This window comes from Pimephales promelas, chromosome 21 (assembly GCF_988280905.1).
Source record: "Pimephales promelas chromosome 21, fPimPro1.hap1.1, whole genome shotgun sequence".
NCBI lineage: Eukaryota > Metazoa > Chordata > Actinopteri > Cypriniformes > Leuciscidae > Pimephales > Pimephales promelas.
In genome coordinates this window covers 24,767,102-24,792,785 of record NC_142789.1, presented here as the reverse complement: position 1 = coordinate 24,792,785, position 25,684 = coordinate 24,767,102, and the positions used below count along the sequence as shown (strand labels likewise).

The following is a 25,684-nucleotide window of genomic DNA, read 5'->3' as shown; positions in this document are numbered from 1 at the left end:
TGCATTTTCAAATTTAATTTATTCCTGTGATGGCAAAGCCGAATTTTCAGGAGCCATTAGTCCAGTCGTCAGTGTTACGGTCCATCATTCCTTAATGAATAGAAAGTAAATGTATATAATATACATATATATAAAGAGAGAGTCTTTATAATTATAGTTAGTCATTTTTGATCAATTTAATGCATCCTTGCTACTGTAAATAAAAGTATGTACTTCTTTCAAAAATAATAAAAATATTAATAACCCCAAACTTTGAAACGGAATGTATTATACAGAAAGTTGCCAGTTGTTTTTATTTATTTATTTATTTATTTATTTATTTATTTATTTTTTTTATCATTTTCACGAATCTTACATGGCCCTCTGTGATGGCCAAGGTCACACCTGAATGAACATTTGCATTGGTTTTTATTTATTTATTTTTTTGGATGCAAAAAATTTATATTTTTGTTTGATCTAATGAATTAATGTTCTCTGTTTTGGTCTATTTATGGATGTCTTTGTAAGTAATTTTTCTGTTTAAATATAATTTACCCAGACCTTGGAATTGGAGAACTTACATTGTCTCTATAGTGGTTTAAATATCAAGGAGTAACAACATCTATTACCATTTATTTCTAGAGTGCACACTAGAGTAAATGAAACCACAACCAAAATATGGGTTTAAAGTTTTATTTAAGTTTGTTATATCATGTATATCTTATACATATTATAAGAAACCCTTGGTTTCAACGCATTCTCACCACAAGGCGTCACCTTTGACCATGCTTCAATATTTGACGTTTTAGGCGCCCTTTAGCGTCACTTGCACTCCCAAGGCATCAGTTAGGTGACGCCTTGGGAGTGAGAATGGGCTGTTGGTTTCGCCGGGATCAATGACTGCACCATGGACAGCCCATTCTCACCCCCAAGGCGTCACTTAACTGACGCCTTGGGAAGCATTTGGACATGCTTCAATATCTGACGCTTTAGGCGCCCTTTAGCGTCAGTTAGATGACGCCATAGGATCGCGTGTACCCTACCCCCACCCCACACCTAAACCTAACCGCGTCCTCTAACAGACGCTTTCCTTTAGCGTCAGTTAGATGACGCCGTAGGATCGCGTCATGTAAGTGACGCTAAAGGGCGCCTAAAACGTCAAATATTGAAGCATGGTCAAAGGTGACGCCCTGGGGTGAGAATGCGTTGCCATGGAACGGTTTGGAATGAAAAGGGTGTGGCCTTTTCCTGGTGTCCTTTATATATCTCATGGGGATTTATGGGAAATGTAGTTTTCAGGATAATATGGGTTGGGGTTGTGTGTTAATTCACATGTGTTTAAAGGAGGTGTTTTATGTATGAATGTATAAGTGTATTTTCTTTATTGCTTTATGGTAAATGTTATTCTTATGTTCATTCATGTCCGTGTATTGCTGTATTTATTTTCCCCTTTTATGTTTGATGTAATAGAATGAGAAGTCCCAGTAATTATCAAAATGGTTAAGTCTGGGTTGTTAAGAGCTTCAATGTCTGTTGCAGGGTTAGTTCTGTGGGATCCCTGATGAAACATCTGAGACCCAGAACTCAGTAATGTGCTGTTGTTGCCTCATTAGTTTTTAAAAAAAAAATTTTTTTTTTAATTTTTGCACAATGTCTGGTCAGCACTCAATTGTTACCGTCAATAAAATGACACTTTGATGACTCCATGACTGTCTCCTGAACATTTAATGGAAAGAACCTGACACGCCCTCAGAATATTTTGTTGTATGATTTTCGTCGATGCAATGCTAAACCAAGTCGCATTCACAGCTGAATTAGATAGTCAAGTATAATTGGAGACTGGCTGTGTCTTGCTACGAACAAGTGCACAGGTACATCAGCACGACTCAACAACAACACAACCCTTGTTTATGCAGAAATAAATTGAACTATGAATTTCTGATGTCTGAAAGTGTCAGGACTGTTAGTGTTGTTTACACATTTAAAAAAAACACAAAACATTCCCTGACCCAGAGGTCTCAGGAGACGGGCAGCATCCTCCCTCTCAACAGCGTGAAGAAATGTTCTAGTCTGACACTCGCACAGTTTTTGTAAGCATCCTGGGTGAAACAATAGGGCACATGACAGATTAATTACTTGCTGATGGTCATGGATACAATTACAGTGCTTTTCTGCCTATCAGAGACACTTTAGCAAAGAAAATGGAGCTTTTGTTGTCCTGTCACGATTCAGTTGGAGTTTGTGCTGAGGATTGGTCTTAAATGCAAACGGTTTGGGGATGTTGCTATGGAAATTGATGATGTTGCAATGGATTTCTCACATTTCTGACTTTATATCTCGCAATTCTGACTTTCAATTCTGACTTTATAACACGCAATTGCGACTTTATATCTTGCAATTGTGACTTTAAATCTCGCGATTCTGACTTTATATCTCGCAATTCTGACTTTATATCTTGCAATTGAGACTTTATATCTCGCGATTCTGACTTTTATATCTCGCAATTCTGACTTTATAACACGCAATTCTGACTTTATAACACGCAATTGCGACTTTATATCTTGCAATTGTGACTTTAAATCTCGTAATTCTGACTTTATATCTCGCAATTCAACTTTATAACACGCAATTCTGACTTTATAACACGTAATTGCGACTTTATATCTTGCAATTGTGACTTTAAATCTCGTAATTCTGACTTTATATCTCACAATTCTGACTTTATATCTCGCAATTCTGACTTTATATCTTGCAATTCTGACTTTATAACACGCAATTCTGACTTTCTAACATGCAATTCTGACTTTATATCTCACAATTCTGACTTTATATCTCGCAATTCTGACTTTATAGCACGCAATTCTGACTTTATAGCACGCAATTCTGACTTTATATCAGGCTATTCTGACTTTATATCGCGCAATTCTGACTTTATAACACGCAAATGCGACTTTATATCTCGCAATTCTGACTTTATATCTCGCAATTCTGACTTTATAACACGCAATTGCAACTTTATATCCCACAATTCTGACTTTATATCTCGCAAATGCAACTTTATATCTCGCAATTCTGACTTTATGTCTCGCAATTCTGACTTTATATCTCGCAATTCTGACTTTATATCTCGCAATTCTGACTTTATAACACACAATTACGACTTTATATCTTGTAATTGTGACTTTATATCTCGCAATTGTGATTTTAAATCTCGTAATTCTGACTTTATATCAGACAATTCTGACTTTATATCTTGCAATTCTGACTTTATATCTCGCAATTCTGACTTTATATCAGACAATTCTGACTTTATATCTCGCAAATGCGACTTTACATCTCGCAATTCTGACTTTATATCTCGCAATTCTGACTTTATAACACACAATTATGACTTTATATCTTGCAATTACAACTTTATATCTTGCAATTGTGACTTTATATCTCGCAATTGTGACTTTAAAGCTCGTAATTCTGACTTTATATCAGACAATTCTAACTTTATAACTCGCAATTCTGGCTTTATATCTCGCAATTCTGACTTTTTATTTTTCATTCTGTGGCGGAAACAAGCTACCATACTGAACAGTTCTTCAAACAACCATATAAAAAAACCTAAAGAAGCCTTTTTCAACTATAAAAAACCTTTGTGCAATGAAAAGATTTCATGTATTTTAAAGGTTATTCAATATAATGCAATTATCCATCCCAGTATTTAGATCATGTCAACCTTTCGGCAGTCTATTGTGAACTAGAACTCCTGTAGAGAGAACAAGGACTTCTGAAGTAACAGGAATCATCTCATGAACACCAACTATGTGTATTTATGAAAGTCTCTCTCTCTCTCTCTCTCTCTCTCTCTCTGTGTGTGTGTGTGTGTGTGCGTACATCCTTATACTGTGCTGATTTCTCCTCGTTCCCTCCAGCAATTAATCATACAGAGAGAAAGAAAGAAATGAGTGAACAGCTAATGAACTGAACAGAAAACAAAAGGCAAATGGATAATAGATGGTCAATATTCACTGCTGAAGAATTGCTCACTTTTCTGTGGACTTTTCATACAAACATAAAAAAAAGCATTTAAAAAAGGAAATTATAATTGGAGAGGTCATCACTGTCCTATCGTTTTGGCAGACACACAGCTACATTCTTGGTCCTGCTCTTTCCACAGAAAATAAATAGTAATAAAACTTCTATTTATCTCTTTTGCCGTAATGAATCTATTACGTATTGCATTATACTGAAGACTATTGTGCACCTTTAGATCAGTGATGCATGAATTATTCATGAGAAGACATGCCCTATCCTATACGGATACTTTTTTTCAGTCTGGTGACAAATAATAATAAAATATTAATAATAATAATACAATTATGTCTTAGACAGTAGTAGTAGTATAAATATTTGAACCTCTCATAAATAAAATGCAGCTTAATATGCTTCACAGGTATACAAACATTTTAGAAAAATAAAAACAGCTGCATTTTTCAATGTTTTCATTTTACCAGGGCTTCCATATTTACTGCATACTTTTATACCATGTTGTATATTTTATTGTAATGCACTTGTGAGCTGCCTTTTATGTATGAAGACATGTTCTAGCTGAAACAGTTGAACATGACTGATGCAGAAACTTGAACTGCAAAGTATGTAGTGGGTTAAATCATCTTGTAAATCAAAATGTCAAAAGAAATGTTAAATACTTCAATCAAAGTGGCATCAAAATTGAGGTTTTATGGCTTTTTTGTCTGTTACCTTTGAAACCATGTATAGAAAAGCAGATACATGCGCACAAAATGTTAGTTCTATTCAGAAACGTACCAAAAAAAATGATGATTCATCTCACTTGCATTGGCATGTACACATTTTTGTCCAAAAAAAAAGGTGAATGACAATGTCTCCATCCATAATCTAGCTAAAAAAACAGAAACATAATCTGCTGCCGTCAGACTGCCTGTCTTCATCTGTCTGTGGAAGGTTCATTTTCACCTTCATGTTTTTCGTGAGACAGAGTCATTTTCTGTCCAGCTCGGGATGAGAAACTCTTCAAAATTAGGCTTTCAAGCCTTCAGAGTGCTTTAAAGATGCAAACTCAAGAATTTGCTCTCCTGTCTCCAATTAATTTTTCTCATTTCCAGGAAAACTGAACAAAATTAAGTGCACGCACAGACACACACAAAAAAAGCTCAAGAAAATCAGACCTTGAGTATAAAAGAAAGTGTGTAGGTGCACAAATGAGCACTTCTTCAGAACAAAAGTGGACACACTCCTTCAGGATGAAACTAGTATCGATTTTACATTGCAGGAATCATCACCCCGTGGACCCGCAGAGCTGCCGTTCGATCCACACACAGCACGGGAGGAGACCTCTGAGAATGGCCACTGCTTCACAGAAAAACTTCAACGTCCTTATATCAACCTTCATCTATAAAGCATTTTCACAGTTGCCTTCATTAGCATTAGACCTGTATATATCACCATGCAGCCATCAATCAGTGCGGGTTTCACGATAACTTTCAAGCGAGTCCACTTTTTAAAACACACTTCTGAAAGTATCTTATGGTGCCCTATAGATCAATTACTGAAATGTCCATTTTCTGTGATATTTATAATATGCAAATATATATATATATATATATATATATATATATATTACAGTATGTTTTGTCTGACCTGATTCTAACTTACCAAGGCTGCATTTATACAGTAAAAATCTGTAATATTGTGAAATATAATTACAATTTAAAATAAGTGTTTTGTATTTGAAATTTTAAAATGTAATTTATTCCTGTGATGCAAAAGCTGCATTTCCAGGATCATTACTCCAGTCTTCGGTGTCACATGATCCTTCAGAATTCATTCTAATATGATGATTTGCTGCTCAGTCAACTTTTATTTTTTATATTATCAATATTAAAAACTGTTTTTATGAAAATTTGAACAATGTAAAAGTCTTTACTGGCATTTTTGATAAATTTAATGCATCCTTGCTCAATAAAAGTATTTATTTCTTCCAAAAAAATAAAATTTCGTACCGAGCCCAACTTGTGAACAATATGTGAGAAAGCTCTATCAAAGGTGTAGTTCACTTTTGAAAAAACTTTTGCTGATAATTTACTCACCCCCATGTCATCCAAGATGTCCATGTCTTTGTTTCTTCAGTCGAAAAGAAATTAAGGTTTTTGATTAAAACATTCCAGCATTTTTCTCCATATAATGCACTTCAGTGGGAACCAAACGGTTCAAGGTCCAAAAGACAGTTTCAGTGCAAACCGCAAACTATTCAAAGGGCTTTAAACGATTCCAGACGAATAAGGGTATTATCAAGTGAAACAATCGCTCATTTAATATGAACAAATGAAAAATCTTTTTCGAGTCATTTGGTTCATTCAACAAATGAAACGAACGAATTGACTTGGAAAAGGATTCGTTCATTAATTTTGATGAACGAGTTTGAGCAGCAGAGTCACAAACGTGCGTCACAGAACAGAACAAGGCGAACATTTGAGCTTATAAAACTTAAACTTAATTATTTTTTATAAATGACTGATCATTTCGCTTGATAAGACCCTTATTCATCGTCTGGAAACCTTTAAAGCCCTTTGAACAGTTTGCACTGAAACTGTCTTTTGGACCTTGAACCGTTTGGTTACCAGTAAAGTCCATTATATGGAGAAAAATGATCAGATATAAAAATTATCATTAATATTATTATTAAGTAAATTATCAGCAAAAGTTTTTTGAAAAGTGAACTACTCCTTTAAGATTAAAACAAGTTTACACATAAAGAAATAAATCAGATCCCATGACCATCCAAATACTGCTTCCCTATAATCTCCCTGTTACTGCATGGACACTTTTGCTTGTACAATAAATTGATTGGTAGACTATTCCTTAAACAAGACTGCTCAGACATTTCAACCCCCCCACAATTTGGTCCCTGCATTCAGTCAAAGTTAAATGAATATTTACTGAGAACGGCAGTTGACTGATATGAACTCCCTGTCCGAGGTCTTCACAGCCAAATGTTGGATGTTTTGTTACAAGTACTGGAGAAGTGCTTAATTGCGGCGTCTTGAAATGAGCTCAGAGTAGCTTGGATGCGACGGACGGCATTAATAGGACAAGAAATAATCTTCTGTTCTTTGCGAGCCGTCAATCTCCCGCTTAACAATTGTTGCCATGGCGACATGAGGAATTCTCAGTGCAACTCCAGCTGGATATAAGATTGATCAGACTTCACAGATAAGACAGGCAGATGGTCTCACAGTTTTCTGAACTGCCGTACATACATGCCTGCTGATCCAAGATCTGTGGCAACAAGGATCAATATCCAGACCGCTAGTTCTTTTTTATTCAACACTTCTGTTTCCCTTTATCAATTGCAGAACTGTGAATTACCTTGCTTCTTGACTGAATGTTCTGCACCAAAAAATGGCAATTCACACATTTGATTATGCAATCCCAATAATATGTGATTTCTCCAACCACAGAGTGTCAGAATTTTCTGCCTCGGGCTGTGAATGGATCTTACAAACACAAACTGTGTTTAGCTGTTCAGAAAAAAAATGAAAAATTGATGCATTTTTGTCTGTCTAAAATATCACACAAGTTTACCTTGTGCACTACTAAAGAATGAAAATGATATCAACGTTTACCTCACACCGTTACTAATACTATAAAAAAAGAGTCTTTTTTGAAGGATATCTTGATCGTTTTTATATCAAAGAAAAAAAATCCACATTAAAGCAACATGTGCACCATATTCTAAAATTTTGAGTCATTGAAAACCTTAGCTCCCTATGGCACTTTCATGAGAGAAATATCTGAAGGAATAGTTCTATTGATTTATGTTTTTTTGGATCATATTTTTCAAAAAGTCCTATTTTGTGTTGGTTCTACAGAAGAAAGAAAGTCATACAGGTTTGTAACGATGTGACAGTGAGTAAGTGATGGCAAGTAATCATGGCAGAAAAATTCTCATAATTCACCTAGAGAGAGCGTAAATTAATTTCTTCCTGTCGTCCCAAGAAGAAAAACCTGAGGAAATATTGGCAACCCACCTGTATTCCAGATGTACTGGCTTCTTTTAGGTGCTTCTGCCACCAGTGGAAGAGACATTTGTGCAACATAAAGGAGAGAAGCCCACAGGGATAAGATAACCGTAATCTCATGCCTCAGAAATGCCATCTTCTGTCAGCCTGTTGGTCTCAAACCTGCAACAGAAATACACACAGTAGCTAGTTACAATAGTCACAGTTGTTCTTTCTAGAAAGATAAGACATTTTATATACAGTTGTATGGAAAATTAGATATCAGATACAAAAATTCCACAACCTTCACATTTTTATATTGTCTGAAAAAGACTTTTATGCACGTTCTATGAAGTTTGTTGTGGGTGGTTATTATGAAGCGTTTGCATACTGGACAAAGTTTGTAATAATTTGGTTTCTAGTCCCTCTTTCAACGTAAGTCTATCTATAGCATCTGATCACACAGAAAAGTAATACCACACTCATTTTACAATTTAGGGTAGATTTCATGCCCACTGATGATAATTTTATTTTTTACAACAATTTTTATCAGAAATATACTATTTTATCCATTAAAGGAAAACATATTATCTCACACAAATATTTGTTATGTAAAGTTGCCTTGATGTATTTTGAATGACGATGATGAAATGATGATTTTTTTTTAAATTTCAACAAATATTGAATTTATTTTTTATTTTACATAAGCCTTGAAGCGCAAGGTGACAAAAAAAGAAAGAAAACTTATTTTGTTATTTCGACTTAATAAGTCGTTATTTCGACATAATATCTCTTTATTACGACATCTCTTTATTTCAACATAATAAGTCATTATTTCGACATAATATATAGTTATTACGACATAATATCTATTTCGACATATCTATTTCGACATAAAATCTCATTATTACGACATAATATCTCGTTATTACGACATATCTCGTTATTACGACATAATATCTCGTTATTATGACATATCTCTTTATTTCAACTTATTAAGTTTTTATTTTGACATTATATCTCGTTATTACGACATAATATCGAGTTATTTTGACATAATATCTCGTTATCACGACATATCTCTTTATTTCGACTTAAGTTGTTATTTCGACATAATATCTCGTATTACGACATAAGTCATTATTACGACATAATATCTAGTTATTTCGACATAATATCTCGTTATTACGACATAATTTGTTATTACGACATAATTTCTCGTTTTTTCGACATAATAAGTCGTTATTTTTCAGGCTTGTACTGCTTTAGCCTACCACTACTGTATGCAAAGTATTATTATTATTAATAATAATATTATTAATTTAACTATTGTTGTTGTTGCACTGCATTTGTTGAATTCTGAATTTTGCACACATAATTGAAAGCGATTTGTTTGTGGACAGTAGCCTAAAAATCAGCAACATTTATCAAGCTCACAGATAATTGTGCGTGCATTTCTTAATCAATATGATTCTAAACTCATAATAAAGTATACTATAAAATACAGATTAACGACTTAAGTCATAATAACGAGATACGTTTTCTTTCTTTTTTTCTCACCTTGCGGTTCAGGGCTTCCGTACTATTTCTAAACGCTTTAGAAAAAATAGTTTTTAGACTGAATTTAAAATTAATTTAGGAACATATCTCATGTCTTCAAAAGTTCTGCGACCAGCATGTTATTTTCTTTGGAAAATAAAATTACAGTAAGTATTTTTCCCCGATATTATAACCTATCGTCAGAGAACTGACCAATCCACTATTTTGGGATTGCTATGCTTTGCAAAGTCTTTTTTTATATTAAAATGCACATTGAATTTTAGAGTTAACTCGATCAAGAAAATAACATTTGGCCAGACAAGACCTGCCAATGAAGTGGTGAAATCTACTAAATAATTGAAAAACAAAGCAATAATATTAAAAATGTATAAAGTCCTTCCTTGTAGCACACAACACAACCTCTGTTTTGCTGATTAGTACTAATGAACTGCCGCCACAGATCCAAATTACCTAGAATTTGGTTTGGATATTTCTGTATAGAAGTTTTAGCACAATCAATCAGTGGAAGTGAAATCTAGGATCCGCCAGAGAAGAATACCCCCTTGGAGACACTGAACACATTTACACCAAGCTAAACCTGAGAAATCCTTCCTCTGTATCTGTTTCCTTCCCTCTTTGTCTCGCTTTATTCTTCTGTCTCTAAGGCACATATAAACACCTTCCTGAGGGGGGAGAAATATCCATGCAGTGTCTTGAAGGGAATTCATTGGCACTCGTTAGAGCTGACTGGATGAAGCGTGTGCTCTGCTCAAGGAGAACATTTAAAGAGATGAACAGGACACAAAGAGCCGCGGCTGATTCCACTCCAGCTAAATTACGTCTGCCACATTCTCGCCATGTCAAATCCGTTACTTAGTTAGGGGAGAGAAGCAAGGTTGAAAAGAAAAGGAGGGAAAGAGAGAACAGACAGAAGGTGATAAAGTGCAGGAGAGATGGTGACAAAATACTGCATAGAGATTTTTTTTTATGTACCAGTGGATTTTTATTTTTTATTTTTTATTTTTTTTGCTGAATGACTAAATTGCAGAGACAATAAACTCCAAACTCCACTTACAGTACTTATCTCCACTGGAACATATCAAAGTCAATTAACCATCTGAATGAAAGATGAGAGAAGTCCTCTAAGAATGGGCCTAAATACAGCGTGTGTTTCTTTCGGTTTGTGTACATCTCCATCAATACCTAGTTTTTATGGTATTGGATGATAATTTGGAATAGAACAGTATTGTATGGCATACCACTCTTAGAAGAAAATGTTCTATATAGAACCTTAAAAGGTTCTATCAGTGCTACGTATTTGGAACCCCTAAAAGGTTCTATACAGAACCCTATGCTTCATATATATAAGATCAATTTCCAAAAGATGATTTTTTTTTATTCCTCTTTTTAGGCAACTTTAGCATGGGTTTCCAGACTTATTCACATCACCGTAAGATTAAGAAATAAGCAAATATCTGACAGATATATAATTTATACTACATCATATATTATTTTTTATTTTTATATTACATATGTGATCAAAAGTGAAAAAGTAAAGACATAAAACAAAAAAATTATATTTCAAATAAATGCTGTTCTTTTGAACTTTCTATTCATCAAAAAATACTTAAAAATGAATCACAGTTATAATAAAAAGTACAGCACAACCATGTTCACCATTGATAACAGTAATAAATATATCTTGAGCATCAAATCAGTATATTAGAATGTTTTCTGAAGGATCATGTGACACTGAAGACTGGAGTAATGATGCTGAAAATTCTGTTATTTTAAACTGCAATATTATTTCTCAAAATGTCTAGGCTATTATTTGACCACATTACAGTTCCATATAACTTTGTGTAGTTAACTCTAATAACAGAAAATATTATACAACTCAAGCATGAGAAGCTACTGGGCACCTTCAACAAATATATATGTATACACACATGTTATATGATGTGACATCCAATCACTAAAGTTTTAAGGTGAAAGTGTATATATATTTAAAAACAAACACACCCCTGATTTAACTGAAGGTTCACTGGCTGCAATGGTCTACACAGCGTTTATTTCTGCGTCCAAGACTCTTTACTAGCCTCATGTTTGTTAGCTCAGCTCCATTACATTCCACTGCATTTCCCCTGATGTTTCTAAGAGATAATTCCTCTTCTCTCTCCACATCTGTCTCTTCCTATTGCTATAATCCCCACATCACTCCAATTCCCATCCAAAAATTGTAAATCACATTCCATTCAGCATAATACCGACTGGATCCGCATCAAATGTTTGGTTAGCTGCTTTGGCTTTGTCATTCAGCTTGAAAGGCCTGTCACAAAACTAAAGTGAGCTTTGAGACACAGTTCCTCCAAGTGCTGTTATCTTAGAATTCCCTGCTCGTTCCATCGCGAGACTGTAGATTGACGCATAGCATTAAACATGTCTGTTAGCGCTGACCGGAGACTGGAGAGTAATTACAAAGCTAATCAGTTTCGACAGGGCTCCATTCACTCGCGGGCTCTCACACATGTGCAGACTCCAATGCACACACACACACAAAGCAGAAGAAGCGATCTACAAATGACTGCCTGATTAAAACACTAATTTTTCAAGGAGGGCGGACTGATTTGAGGAATTGCGGGACTCAAGTGTTCACTGAAAAGTTTAATTAAATAGTTTGTTTGGCTGATTAAATGGGTGCATCCTTTTCATTAAACCTAGAAATCTTCAGCTCTGTTTTGAGGGTCAAGAGGGTGTAAAGAAAAGAATAATGAACAAATTTATCTTAATCTCTCACATACAGGCATCATTAAGCCCACGGGAAACAACACAGATTCCCCCCTTCATAAGAGGCAGTCTCTTTCAGCCATTTTAATATGCATTTAGAAGTATTTTTGCAGCTTTAATCACTGCAATAACAAATTTCCACGGCAGTTTTCAGCTGGGTTTGCAGGACGTCTCACCTCTTGAAATCACTTTTCACCCGCTAGAAGTGCAATGACATTTTCATAATGCCAGTCTTGGAATGCCTTCTCATTTAAAACATTTAACTCGCGTGTTAAAATGCACCCTTCCTTAGTAACGTCTCCTGTGATTGAGCTTTAGAGTTGACTCAAATGTTCACGCTTCAGGTGTGGAGGAAATACAAGTTAAATGCCAACATGACTCACCTCTGTTTAACCTTTACCTCAACAGTAGTGTAGTAATTAACCCGAGGACGACTGAGCTAATCTTGTATTATCGCAGTGGCTGCTCTTGCAGATGTTGTCTCTTTATGAATATTAGACTTTTTTCTCTCTATCTGGATAATTAACGAGAACGCATTGGTTAAATTACTAAAGAGAGCAACTTTTAAAAGATTTTTCAAGTTTGGCATTTAACAATGCTTTCACACAATGCACACATCGACTATGTATATTGAATTTCACTGTTAAAAGAAAGATTTTGTAGCACAAGGTTAATGATACTTTTTACTCCAAAAAAGAAGTGTCCATAATGTTTTCAAATGTGCTATGTTTATAGTTTGGAATTTTCACAATTAGTTAAAAAAATTTGGGGTTGATTTTTATGTTTTTGAAAGAAGTTCTTGACCCCCCCCCCCCCCCCCAAAAAACAAAAAAAAAAAAACAAAAAAAACCCAAACAGAAATATTGTGAAATATTATTTCTATTTAAAATGTATCTATTTAAAACTGTTACACTACGTGAACTCACTCTTTTATTTTTTTATTTTATTTTTTTATTCTTTTGGCGCATAAGTATTCTTGTCACTTGATAAACTTAAGGTTGAGCCATTGTAGTCAGACAATTTTAACAATGTCTTTTCTAACTTTTTGGGCCGGCAGATTTCAATTACAATAGAAGCCAATAGGAGTGATCCAGCTCTCAGATTTAATCAAAAATATCTCAATTTGTGTTCTGAAGACGAACAAAAGTCTTACGGGGTTGGACCAACATGAGGGTGAGTAATTACTGACATAATTTTCATTTTGGGGTAAACTATCCCTTTAACTTATTAGCATGCATATTACTTGGCTTGACTGTTTATTAGTACTTATAAAGTACATATTAATGCCTTATTCTGCATGACCATATTCTACATCCCTTAATCCTACCCAATGCCTAAACTTAACTACCTTTCAAACTATTAATAAGCAGTAATTTGGAGTTTATTGAGGAAAAAGTCATAGTAGTTAGTAGCCCAAAAACTATTGAATAATAGTGTAAATTAAATAAATTAAATAATAATAAATATATATTTAAAAATAATTGTAAAAATAAAATAAAAACTAAAATATTAATAGAAAACGTACAATAAAACACGATTAAAATAAATAAATATTTTAAATATATTTTCATTAAATGTCTGCCACCCCATCCCCCAACTCCAGAACATACTGCGTGCGTGAACCGGATAGTGAGGAGAGTAAATCCCAGCTCTCTCTAAATAGTGTGGTCACATTAGAAAACAGACACAGAGCCAATGGCATCAACTACATGATGTAATTACTTTAGTGTCAATGTTAATCCCCATGTCACAGAGTGTGCAAGTTTGCTCCAATTCGGTGTGTGCGTTCATAAATTTGTGCATCAATTTCCTGTTTCATTTTGTAAAAAGAGTATCTGGGAGACTGTGGTATGAGTCATTACTAGCTGGATCAGGTAACAGGCTTGATGGCACACTGTATGCAGTTCTCAGTGACAAACTGACCTTCCCTGCTGCTGAGTCAATTACACTTCAATTAGGACACAGACCCTGCTGTGGACCCGAGATCTGCAGCAGAAAGCATATGGCAGCTATGGCCAAACCAGCTCCAGCTCAGCTGGAAACAGTCGCAAAAACACTTATGAACCCAAGTGGAAATGAAAGAATCAATAAAACGTTATATAAGGGTTCAAATAAGCTGTGCGTAGCTACTGGACTGAACATCTGTTCTTGTAATTTCCTTGGTGCCTGGAGACAGCTAGGATTTGGTGAGGTGAGGTGGGAAGAGGTGTAGACCTTTAATTGGTAAAGTGTATGAGACATGGAGTGATTTCAATTACAGATACATGCAAGGGCTTTGAGATTGGCTTTCAGGCTTCAATACAGTCCACTACATTAAAGAAAAAGAAAAGGGTCTAAAATTTGGATTCTCAAGCTACAAATTTAGCTTTGGCGAATATTTCAAAGTTATTCTTAAACATGTTAGTCACTTTAATAGAAACTGAAAATAATGCATGGTTCAATTAAAACGTTTCCGACTGGTAGTCTAACACTGATGTAAAGGACAAACTATTTGTAATTTTTTAACTTTTATTTTTCATTCTACTCCTACTAAAGAAAACATAGGACTTCTAACATAATTTATCTATAATAAATTATAATGTGTTATTATTACTTAATATATATTTAATTATATATTTAGTAATGTAATATTTTGAACGAATAAAAAAATCTAATAATTTATAATTATATTATTACTATCATCATCATTGTTGTCATCATCGTCGCTGAAGAACACGTCAGGATTTGTGTCTATTCATATCAGTGAAAATAATATAAAAATACTATTATTTATTATTATTGGTTTTAACACTAATTTTATAGTATATGTAATGTATTATTGTGCAATATTAATGATAAGTAATAATACAAATAATTAGTAATAAAATAAAAAAATAAAATAATCACCTGACTGCTTTAAGACCAAAAATATGTAAATATGAGCAACACAATCATGTATCAGATATACTGTAGTTTCAGTAGAGATTTCATATATGATGATGCGAGTCACATGGTAACATGCACTGGAGAAACCAGTGGAAAATTGCATTGCCTAAGGGAAGAAAATATTGCTTTAATATTAAAAATGATGTAAAATACAATTTTGTGGCCAGTAAGGAAGATTTATGGCAAATAAATTTACCACTGGCCATGCAGTGCAGCAAAAATCTAATATTGGACCTTATTCAAGTGCATCAGAAACTACGCTGCCTTCTCCTATAGCTGAGATGAAACTGAGCAAACTGTTACGTTGAGGACCTCTCAGTGACAGCATCAGTCATTCAATAAAACAACCCTGGACAAACAGCAACTGCTGCAGAACTGAAGAGACAGGTGAAGAAAGAGAGAAAGAGAGAGTCTATTAGTCTTTGAGCTAATTTTTCCACGCAGATTGAAATACAGTTTTCATGTGTTTTCACTAATGAGAGATTCTGCATAAAAAAAACAGACCGGGAAGTGGGTTTCAAAGTGATTCACTTAAAGCAAACTCAACTTGTTTTTGAGTTGTCTTTGATTGTCTTTTCTTTCATCTTCATAGTCCCATTGTGATTCTTAGCCGCGAGGCTGCAAACTGGGCTCAGGATCTTTGAGAGCTGGAGTCACTGTCTCAACTCTCATTTGAAACAAACAACAGAGAGAAACTCTCAGACAAATGTCGACACTTTAACCTTGTTTTTATAAAGCTTTCTTCTTTTATCTGAACGCTGCTGGTTTATGAAAGATTAGACAGTGCGTTACTGATAGATTTGGAAGCGGTCCTTCTGATCGTATAGTGACAGGTACAGGCATACAAGGATGTAGCTACATGCTCAGGAATAAAATGAAAAAAAAAAAAATATGCATGGTTAAAGGCCTGCCAGAATATTTACAGCTCATGTGATGTCAGATTAATCCCATTGACATACATTGGGTTGTCTGAAGTTGCTTCTAAAAATCATCGGTGTGTGCCGCTGTGCACAACTATCTCTGCCAAACTTCAGATGCTTTGGACACTTTGAAGAGCCGGACACGACCAGCTGTTGCCAGTGCTTTGATGTCTTCATAGCATCACTGTAGAATTATCTCTGAAGTTCTCAGACTCGAGCTCAACTTCACCAGTTTCACAAAGTCCTGGACCTCTCGGAAGTTCCACAGCTTTGAGATCAAACAGCTGAATACTGGTGTCTGGTTAGTAACATTCAATTAGAATGATAAAAAAGACAACTTTATAATAGGACAAGGTAAACTTGTAAATGAGTTTGTTCGAGATGTGAACATCAATTTTACGGCTGAGAAATGCATCTCCAAAAACGTTTGTGCAAAAAATGTACCTTGATGGGTACAACCTGAAACCCCTCTGAAACTTATCTTATCTTATCTACCCCGCTACCTGCTCTATATGGGAAGTGAGCAATATGAAGCAACAGAATTGCTTCCATTAGAATCAAGAAAACTGTCTATTCTACAAGCAGCAAAACATATATTTACTGCATGCAAAGAGTGAAAAATTGTGTTTTAAAAATAAAGATGCTAATATGCAGCTAAAAGGTACACTTTCTACACATTATGGTGTAATAATAATAATAATAAAAAACCTTTCACAGCTTCCAAAAATGAAGGATCTAATTATGCATTAAAGAGTCACATCCCTGTATATGCATTTCAATATATTTTCAATAAATAATTTTTATTTAGAAAATTCTGCTAAAAGTGGATAAATCTAGTAGAGCATCTTACACTAAAAAAACACTACAGTAAATAAAGTGTTAATTAATGACCTTATGTACAGTGAAACAGTTAAATGTTTAAAAGCACATTATATGTCATTTTACTGTAAAAAATATTTTTTTTATGAGTATAAACTGTATGAAGTAACAATTTACAGAGAAAAAAAGTGAAAGAACATTCAAAGAAGGAATCTATTTGGTATATTAACGTCATATAATTTATTGAAATATATTGTTACACTGTAAACAAATATTGTTGGTTTAACTTAAAAAAATACGTAACCTGGCTGCCTTAAAATTTTAAGTTGAAATAACTGGAAAAAGTGAGTTAATACAATGAAGGAGATTGATTTAATCATCAGTAACTCAAAATAATAAGTTATCTGAACTAAACAAATTATTTAAGTTGATTTGACAAAAGAAAAAATGTTGTGATTACAAATCTTAAAAATATTTTTTTTTTACCGTGTATAAGCTATAAAATATTTAGGCATCATTATGTCATCCTGTAAGACCTGAAACATAGTCACCGTATTTTTATGGTGAATTTAAGGCAACCACAGCTGCTTGTTTATACCGCAAATTTAACTATATTTTTTTGCAGTGAGGAATCAACTGAAGCAAACAAATGTCGAACACACTGCACTGCTTGAGATGTGTCCGTCTATTGTAAATCATTCTTACTCACCAACCATTTATTTTTGCACAGCAGAGGCTGAAACTTTCTCATACGATCCCTGATACCAGGAACCTTCAAGTGTGCAGTAAATCAAATCAGTGATCAAATAGACTTCAGAGAGACTGGAGAAGCACAAACTACCATAATGCTCGACCATGGGCTTCAGTTCCCTGACTGCACTTTGTATAACTTGTCTTTACAGCAAACACAGGTTTGTTTTTCTCACATGAAGCTTGTACCTGTGATGAAAGTGGTAGTAGCACATTCAAGATAACAACTCACAGTTCCCTGAGAATCAAAACCATTTCATTAAGAACATAAAGCAATCGAGGGAGCTATTTTGAGCCTTGTTGTTGGTAAGAACAAGCGATTTTTATTTGTCATTACTCTATGCATATACTACCGTTATACTAGCGTTATAGGCTAAACTGTTTTTATAGATAAAACTATTTACATTCGGCAATCATGAAAACAAATCTCAGATAACGGTTGACTATAGGTAACAATGTGTTCATTTTGCGCCAGAGCTCTTCTTTAATTCATATATGATTTTTTTTTTTATCTGTGGATTGACTTTGATAGTCTAAGTGCCAGTTGTGATCCATAGAATCAGTCAAACCTGTTGTCGAATAAATGCAATTTTCAGCCATTGATATGACTGTGTACAAAGCTGCCAAAGCTAGAAGACCAGCATAATTTGCTCTGCAAAATACAAACTATACCAGATTTTATGGTTTTAGAGCTGGAATTCTGATGTTTTGGTAATGTTCCACATTCAGGGTCTGTGTAAAACCCATACAGAAGGCTAGTATTGTGTTTTGTGTGATGAAGGGTATAATCTTAGTTGCATGGGTCATGTTTTTGGCAGGCACAGTTTACAGAGGTCTGTGCCTGTTTGGATTATTTAGAGCATGTATAGCTGCACCACAATGACCACTTGGCCTCTGCTTAGTGAGATGCTGAGGACGACCCAACAGCATTAATTATTCAATCATGGGCTTTTCATAATTAAACTGGAGAAGCAGCCACCATTGAGTTTGGGGAGTTTTTATGTCAAATCTATGTGTGTATGAGCGTATGTTTTGGTTTACACTGGATCCCCTGCAGGCTGAGCGCCGTAATGAGGTTAATTAGTAGATTTAAAGATATGATACAGACAGACACGCGTGTGAATAGCAATGAGTGCTCCGGCACTCCATGTTTGGATTGATTTCCGCGGAGAGGAAACAACACACAGTCGTGCTCGCTCTCACAAACATGCGTGCACAGACACTTTAGTCTCTCTCAAATAGGAATTTGCAAAACCTCACCTGACTCTTCTTCCCAGATTAAATCAATACTTTTCCCAGAGGAGAAAAGATGTTTGGAAAAGTCTCTGAAATATAACCTTAATTATAATCATCCCTTAATTATTGAGTGGAACAACCCAAGCGAGGAGCCAGAGGTGTTCACAACACGACAACACATTCGACATTTAATCCAACAGCACAATCGCAATCATTTCTGCACAAAAACAGCATCAATGCTTCCTCTGAGATCAAAAATAAACTCCAATTAGATTCAAATGCACTTTTAAACTTTCAAAAGACAGTTGTGCATATGTTAGGTACTGTGTCTGCCCCCCCCCCCCCCTTTAAATGCAATTAACATAATGTCCCCAGAAAAACTTTGATTACTAAGTGCCCCCAACTATATAAATTATGAAAACAATAGCATTAATTATGAATCATGCAATGAGCTTTAACTCTCACAACACTCACGACACACTCCAGTCCACAGCACACTCATTCAATCTTCCGTCACTAATGTGCACTTGTAACACAGGAATCACATGTTCACGTCACAAATGCACACCGCACTGTTCTCTCACAATGGATCTGAACAAAGCACCGATGGGCCCATTCCAAATTCATGACCCTCTGAGCTATAAAATGGATGCACAAATATTTTATGGCTGTATATGGACACACACAACACAAGCACATCCATCACAACATAGATCTGTCAAAGTGACAGCCGGTGTGAAAAGAAAGGGAAGTGACAAAGGAATAGAGCACAAAGGGAGACATGAAAATAAGGACATAAGACAAAAATTTAACAAAATGTAAAAAGCTGAAGAGTTGAAAGGGTGATATAGAAGGAAAGTCTGACAGATAAAGCAGACGGACGGACAGACATTGTTAGATGGATATATGGATAGATAGATAGATAGATAGATAGATAGATAGATAGATAGATAGATAGATAGATAGATAGATAGATAGATAGATAGATAGATAGATAGATAGATAGATAGATAGATAGATAGATAGATAGATAAGAAATTAGTTTGAGAGAGGTGAAACTGAAAATTAAAACCATTAGCAGCCCATCTGTGAAGACCACAGGTAAGCCTGTGCTTGCCTCAACCTTAGTGGAAAATTCAATTAAAAGTGGGGCAGGAAAAGACAGCAGCCATATGTCTCATGCTCAGATGACTTCTCTTTACAATTCAGGATGAAGTCCCGGGTAGCCTGATGACGCACCAAATCGGATTGCCATCAAGGTCACACTGCCCACGTAGATTCCCATAAATGTCTTCAGACATGAAGAGAAAGGTCTGTTTATTTCTGCCCGCTGTTTTTGTCACTTTATTCTTTGTTCTCAAAGGAGGGAGGCTTTATCGGCTCACTAAATTAGTCTATTGACTGCCTGATGAGCTTGATAGCATCTTCATGACTGCCTAAAACAACCTGCGACTAGAACAGTTCATGGTCATATAAAAAGCACTAAGGAGATCTATTAAATTTCTATCTCATATATAGCACTGAGAGCAAATGGGACTTTCATAAACTGAGCCAACATGAACTTAACAATGAACAGTTGTATTTTTATTAACAACTGTAACACATGCATTGCTTATTAGTTGATGTTAGTTAATGGATTTACTAATGGGACCTTATTGTAGAGTGATACCAAAAAAATGACTGTTTTAAAACAAGATTGTTTTCAGACAAGAAGACCATGAACTCTATTCTATCAGCCATAGGTCACTTAAACAGATAGTCCCGCACCCAACACCATTGGTTGACTCAATTTTGTGGTCTCGGGCCACTCTAGACGTTTAAAAAACAGCTCACAGTGTTTACAAGAAAGCAACCTACATATTGCCAACTCTTTACATTAATCTGGTCTTATTTTAGATACAATAATTTGTAAATTAAAAGAAAACAAAAAAAATTGGAAAAAAATTACATCATATTTTAATTTACTGTGAGACCATATTAATCTCACATGTCTCCACTAGGTTTCAGAAGACATCTCAACAATGTTCTCAGATTTGCCAAGAAACCAATCTCTGCAATCAAATGTCAGAGATCTCAATATGAACTCAAACCTTTTTCATCAAAACCTACCAAGAGCAACTTATTAGAGCTATGCAACCTACATTCATTCCATAACTCTTACAACAGTGCACGTTTTCTCATTCGTGGCGGTTTTAATTTTTCCTAAAGCATCTTAAAACAAGTTGATACCTAAAACATGATCACCATAACTGAAGCTATAAAAGAGCAGCCAAATTAGAAATTTACAGTAAAACAAAGTCTCACTCAAAAGATTGTAGATTCTCATCAATCAAAGTGTCAAACATCTAAATACACGCAGGGTCTTTTACTTCTCAGACACACACAGAGCCTTACCTGTCCTCCAGCGTCCTGTGAGTTCTCCAGCTGGTGAGCAGCAGAACAGGAGTGATAAAGGAGGAGGACAGGGAGGTGAAGGAGGAAGATGACAGAATGGAGGATGGAGAAAAAGTGTCAAATAATGAGGAAGAGAAATGAGAGAACGAGAGAATGACTGATTAATGTGCGTGAAAGACAGAGAGAGAATATTATCCCAGTGGGAAGCCCTTGCTGAAGATAAAGTGGCAGAGAGGAGAGAGACAGAGAGGTGGGATTGTGTGTGGTGTGCGGACACTGGCAGCACTCTCTCTCTCTCTCTCTCTCTCTCATCCGCTCGCTCTCTCTCTCTCACTCTGCCAACACTCAACTCCCCCGCCACCCCTTCCTCATCTCATTGTCAAATAATGGATTGCCATTCAAAGCAAATCAGACCAGACTCTAAAGAGTTTAACCTGGTGATAATCTCATACATTTTATCAGATCACAAACATTTCTTGTTCGAATTTGTACAGAAAACATTGTAATCTCCTTAGCCTTAATAATCAACATTTTGAGATTTCATTTATCGTTATTGGTGCCTTCTCAGTCAAGCTTTACTATTGCTCATAGTTCGGGATTACTCATCCTGAAACGTTCATGCCATAAAAATGACTGATCGTGTGTCTATCATACTTATGATTTTTGCTAAAGCTAAAAAATTGCACTGGAGGATCCTCTGGAGACCAGAATTTCAGAGAATTTCTAACCACCTAACAACCCATAGCTAATTTCAAAACCTTTAAAAAATCAATGGTTCACAAAGGTGATCTATTGAAGCTTGTTTCTACCATGCATGAATTAAAAAATTAAAAAAAGTAGAATTATATAAAGTGACAGACAGACAGACAGACAGACATTAGATAGATAGATAGATAAATAGATAGATAGATAGATAGATAGATAGATAGATAGATAGATAGATAGATAGATAGATAGATAGATAGATAGATAGATAGATAGATAGATTTACTTGATAGACAGTGAGATAAACTCCAAATACAAATTTTTTCAAGCAATTTTGACACTTTTCTCAGATTTGTGAGATATAAACTTGGAATTGTGAGGGGGGAAAAGTATGTAATATATGAAACATTGTCTGGTGTGTATGTGGCTCTGGCCATCTGTTCGTTTGAGAGTAAGTGTGTTATTGGAAGTGCAAATGAAGAACAAACTATTCACAGAGAACGTACTCGGTTACATGCGTAACCTCGGTTCTTTCTAGAAGAGGTTCTCTCATATTGCGAAAGTTGCTTACGCTATGGGTAAAGTTATCTTTTCTCGAGATATTGAAGCCAAAAAGTATCCTTTATTTTTCATATATTGTCTCTATCTATCTATGCTTATGCTCATTCACTGTTCTTGGCAACGTGAGGTGTAAATATTTTCTTTTGATTCTTTATGAAATTATGTAATGAATCATGTTCAGTTCATCCGGTTAAATTGTATTTGAATATTTTGATATGATTCGAAATTGTTGAAAGTTGAAAACACAAATTGGAAAAAAAAACAACTGGAGGGACAAATTACACTATTATGGAATATTAACACAAACAATACACCAGATTTTACATTAAAAGGCCCAATAATATGAAATGAATATAATACATTAAAGTCACTGTCACTCACTGAAGTCATTGTCAGGTCAACATACAGTATTTTACACCCCTTGAGTTGACAAGAAAAACACTCATGAAGAGATCTTGACTCATATCTATATTATATGTACCACAAGCATTCTTTTCAATGTCATGTGATGTGTAAAACTCATCTGTGGGAGCTTACCGTGCACATGCCAGAATACAGTTGCTTAATTCATTAAAATCTCAGAAAGCGAAAGACAAAGTTGACAAAGAGTGACATACCAAGAAATCCTAAAAGTGAGTTGTGTGCACGCACTTATGCAGTTGTGCTTACCCATCACTGACAAGACAGATGTTATCACTTAACTCTGGCCTATAATTCCACTAGATGAAGGATTGTCTCTCTCAACACTCATAATTGCAGTGATGACCTGAAGATAAACAGTGTTATGAATCTGTTTATCTCATATCATAGATTCATGTTTGATCAGCCAAGCCTGCTGGTTATTATACCATCTTTATGTAACTCTGAATGTTAATCAAGGAATCGTGCATTTTTCTTACACAGAACTTCAGATGTACCTTTGTGCATCCATGGGTATCCATGACAACAACAGGGGGAAGGGGGGTGGGGGGATTCAGACTAAAGGGCAAAACCAGAGGCCAAGAAATTATGTTTAAAAGAGAAACAAAATCCAGCAACAGCTTTTCTGTCTACAAGATTATAGCCTAGAAAGCATCACGGAAAGATTAGACACGGCTGCTCTTTATCCAGGACATAAACACTGCTCTTTCTCTGAAGCAGCCAATCAACTGCTGTGTCTCTGTTTATCACCTTGACTGACTGTTGTTGAAGATGCAAATGATGCCAATCTTTTTGTGAACTGCTAACAAGGCTTTTTTCAAAATACTATGTGTAAAAGATGGATGGATGGATGGTTAAAGTCACTAATGAATTGTTAATCGCTTCTGATTCTGGTGTTCCTCAGGGATCAATCTTGGGCCCTTTGCTTTTTAGTATCTTCATCTTTCCTCTTGGTCAACTTTTAAGATTACTTGGTATCAACACCGAGGTTTATATAAATTAAAAACTTGATATTAATGTGCCTGTGTCTTTTCATATAATATAAACATAATTTTTTCATTTTAAAAATATTGCCAGATTGTGTCCCATGTTGTCATTCCTGATGGCTGAAAAGTTAATTAACATCTTTGTATTATACCGCATTTATTATTGCAATGATTTGCTGGCCGGGGTTTCAAAAGCTATACTCTAGATAAATTTCAGTTGGTTTCAGCCGCTCGAACCCTGTCTGGAAACAGGACAAGGGAATCACACCACTCCTGTTTTGGAGTCTTTACAATGGCTTCCTGTCAGATCCATTGCTGATTCTAGAATTCTCATGCTTACATTTTTTGGGCTTTGCATGGATTGGCACCTCATTAGGCCCATCTCTCTGAGCTTTCAACCGCTTGCACACCAGTGCATGATCTCCGCTCCTCGTAAGCTGGCCTTTTAACTGTTCCGCTTACCTCTTAAAATCTATGGGTGATAGCCCTAGTGCTTTTTCATCAATTGCTCAAAAACTTTGGGATTCTCTGCCTGCTGAGATTAAGCATAATACCTTAGTGTTTATAAATCGTCCCTTAAAACGTATTTGTTTAGGGTAGGTTTCCTTTTTCTGATTATTTTGAAAGTAGCCTATTATATTTGTCTATTTACTTGTTGAACTTTTGATATTATGCTTTTATTTGGTATTTTTTTTCTTTGTCTGTATTTGACTTTCATTAATGTAACGTTATTGTTTGTAACTGTATGATAGATAGATAGATAGATAGATAGATAGATAGATAGATAGATAGATAGATAGATAGATAGATAGATAGATAGATAGATAGATAGATAGATAGATAGAATTATAATTTCGGATTACTTTCAACCAAGATAAATATTTGTGATTAAATCGTAATGATTCACGGATGTTTCAGCTCACCTATAGTTCACAGCAGGATACTTGCAGAGTAACCAGTCCACATGTTGTTGTGTATTTCCTCACATTACCTGTGTCCACGTTATTTTTGTCTTCATTTTTGCAACAGTGCCCTCGTGTGGTGGATATGTGGCACAATACATTTTCAAAACGTAACTTTATACAATTCATGTTGAACGCTATATATCTGTGTGTTTGCCAAAATAGAAATGTCTTTCCTATTCATTTAAGACTGGAGTAGATTGCTAAACCGTAGGCAGAAGATTCTTACTTTGAATTAGTGGATTTTATGACTTCCCCGCATCAATTGCCATATAAGTCTCTGTTTGATAGAAAGCGCTAAACAGTGTTGACGTCAGAGAAGTGTTTAGCTCATTTCTCTCCTGTAATCTAGCCTGCCCACTCTTTTCCAGCGCCTTTTTTAGCAACAGCGCAAAACCACCACGAGAGGGCGCAAAACTTCACAAAATAACTATTTTGGAGTGTAAACTAAACTGAGTGTAAATGTAAACACATTGAATGTATTTATTATACTTAGTACGGTTGATTATTTCTGATAGATTATTTGAGGAAAGACCATTATTATATTACATTATATTATAATTGACTTTTTTTTTTACAGTCTATGGTTATTGCCCCCCAAAATTTCAAAGTTCTGCAGAACTGATTCATATAACCAATCAGAAGTCTAGCCGAGCAGCACGTGATCTAAC

At 35.1% G+C, this 25,684-nt stretch overlaps 1 protein-coding gene across 1 annotated transcript in view; it reads right to left on the bottom strand.

The window, feature by feature from the left end:
- thsd7bb (thrombospondin, type I, domain containing 7Bb) overlaps nt 1-21,660 on the bottom strand; it is a 62,805-nt gene extending 41,145 nt beyond the window's left edge. The window contains exons 1-2 of the mRNA XM_089125246.1: nt 21,380-21,660; nt 8,040-8,192 (exon numbers count right to left, since the gene is read on the bottom strand). Coding sequence (XP_088981372.1) covers nt 8,040-8,166 — 127 coding nt within the window. The 5' untranslated portion in view covers nt 8,167-8,192; nt 21,380-21,660. The remainder of the gene's footprint in view (nt 1-8,039; nt 8,193-21,379) is intronic.
- Between the last annotated feature and the right edge of the window lie 4,024 nt (nt 21,661-25,684).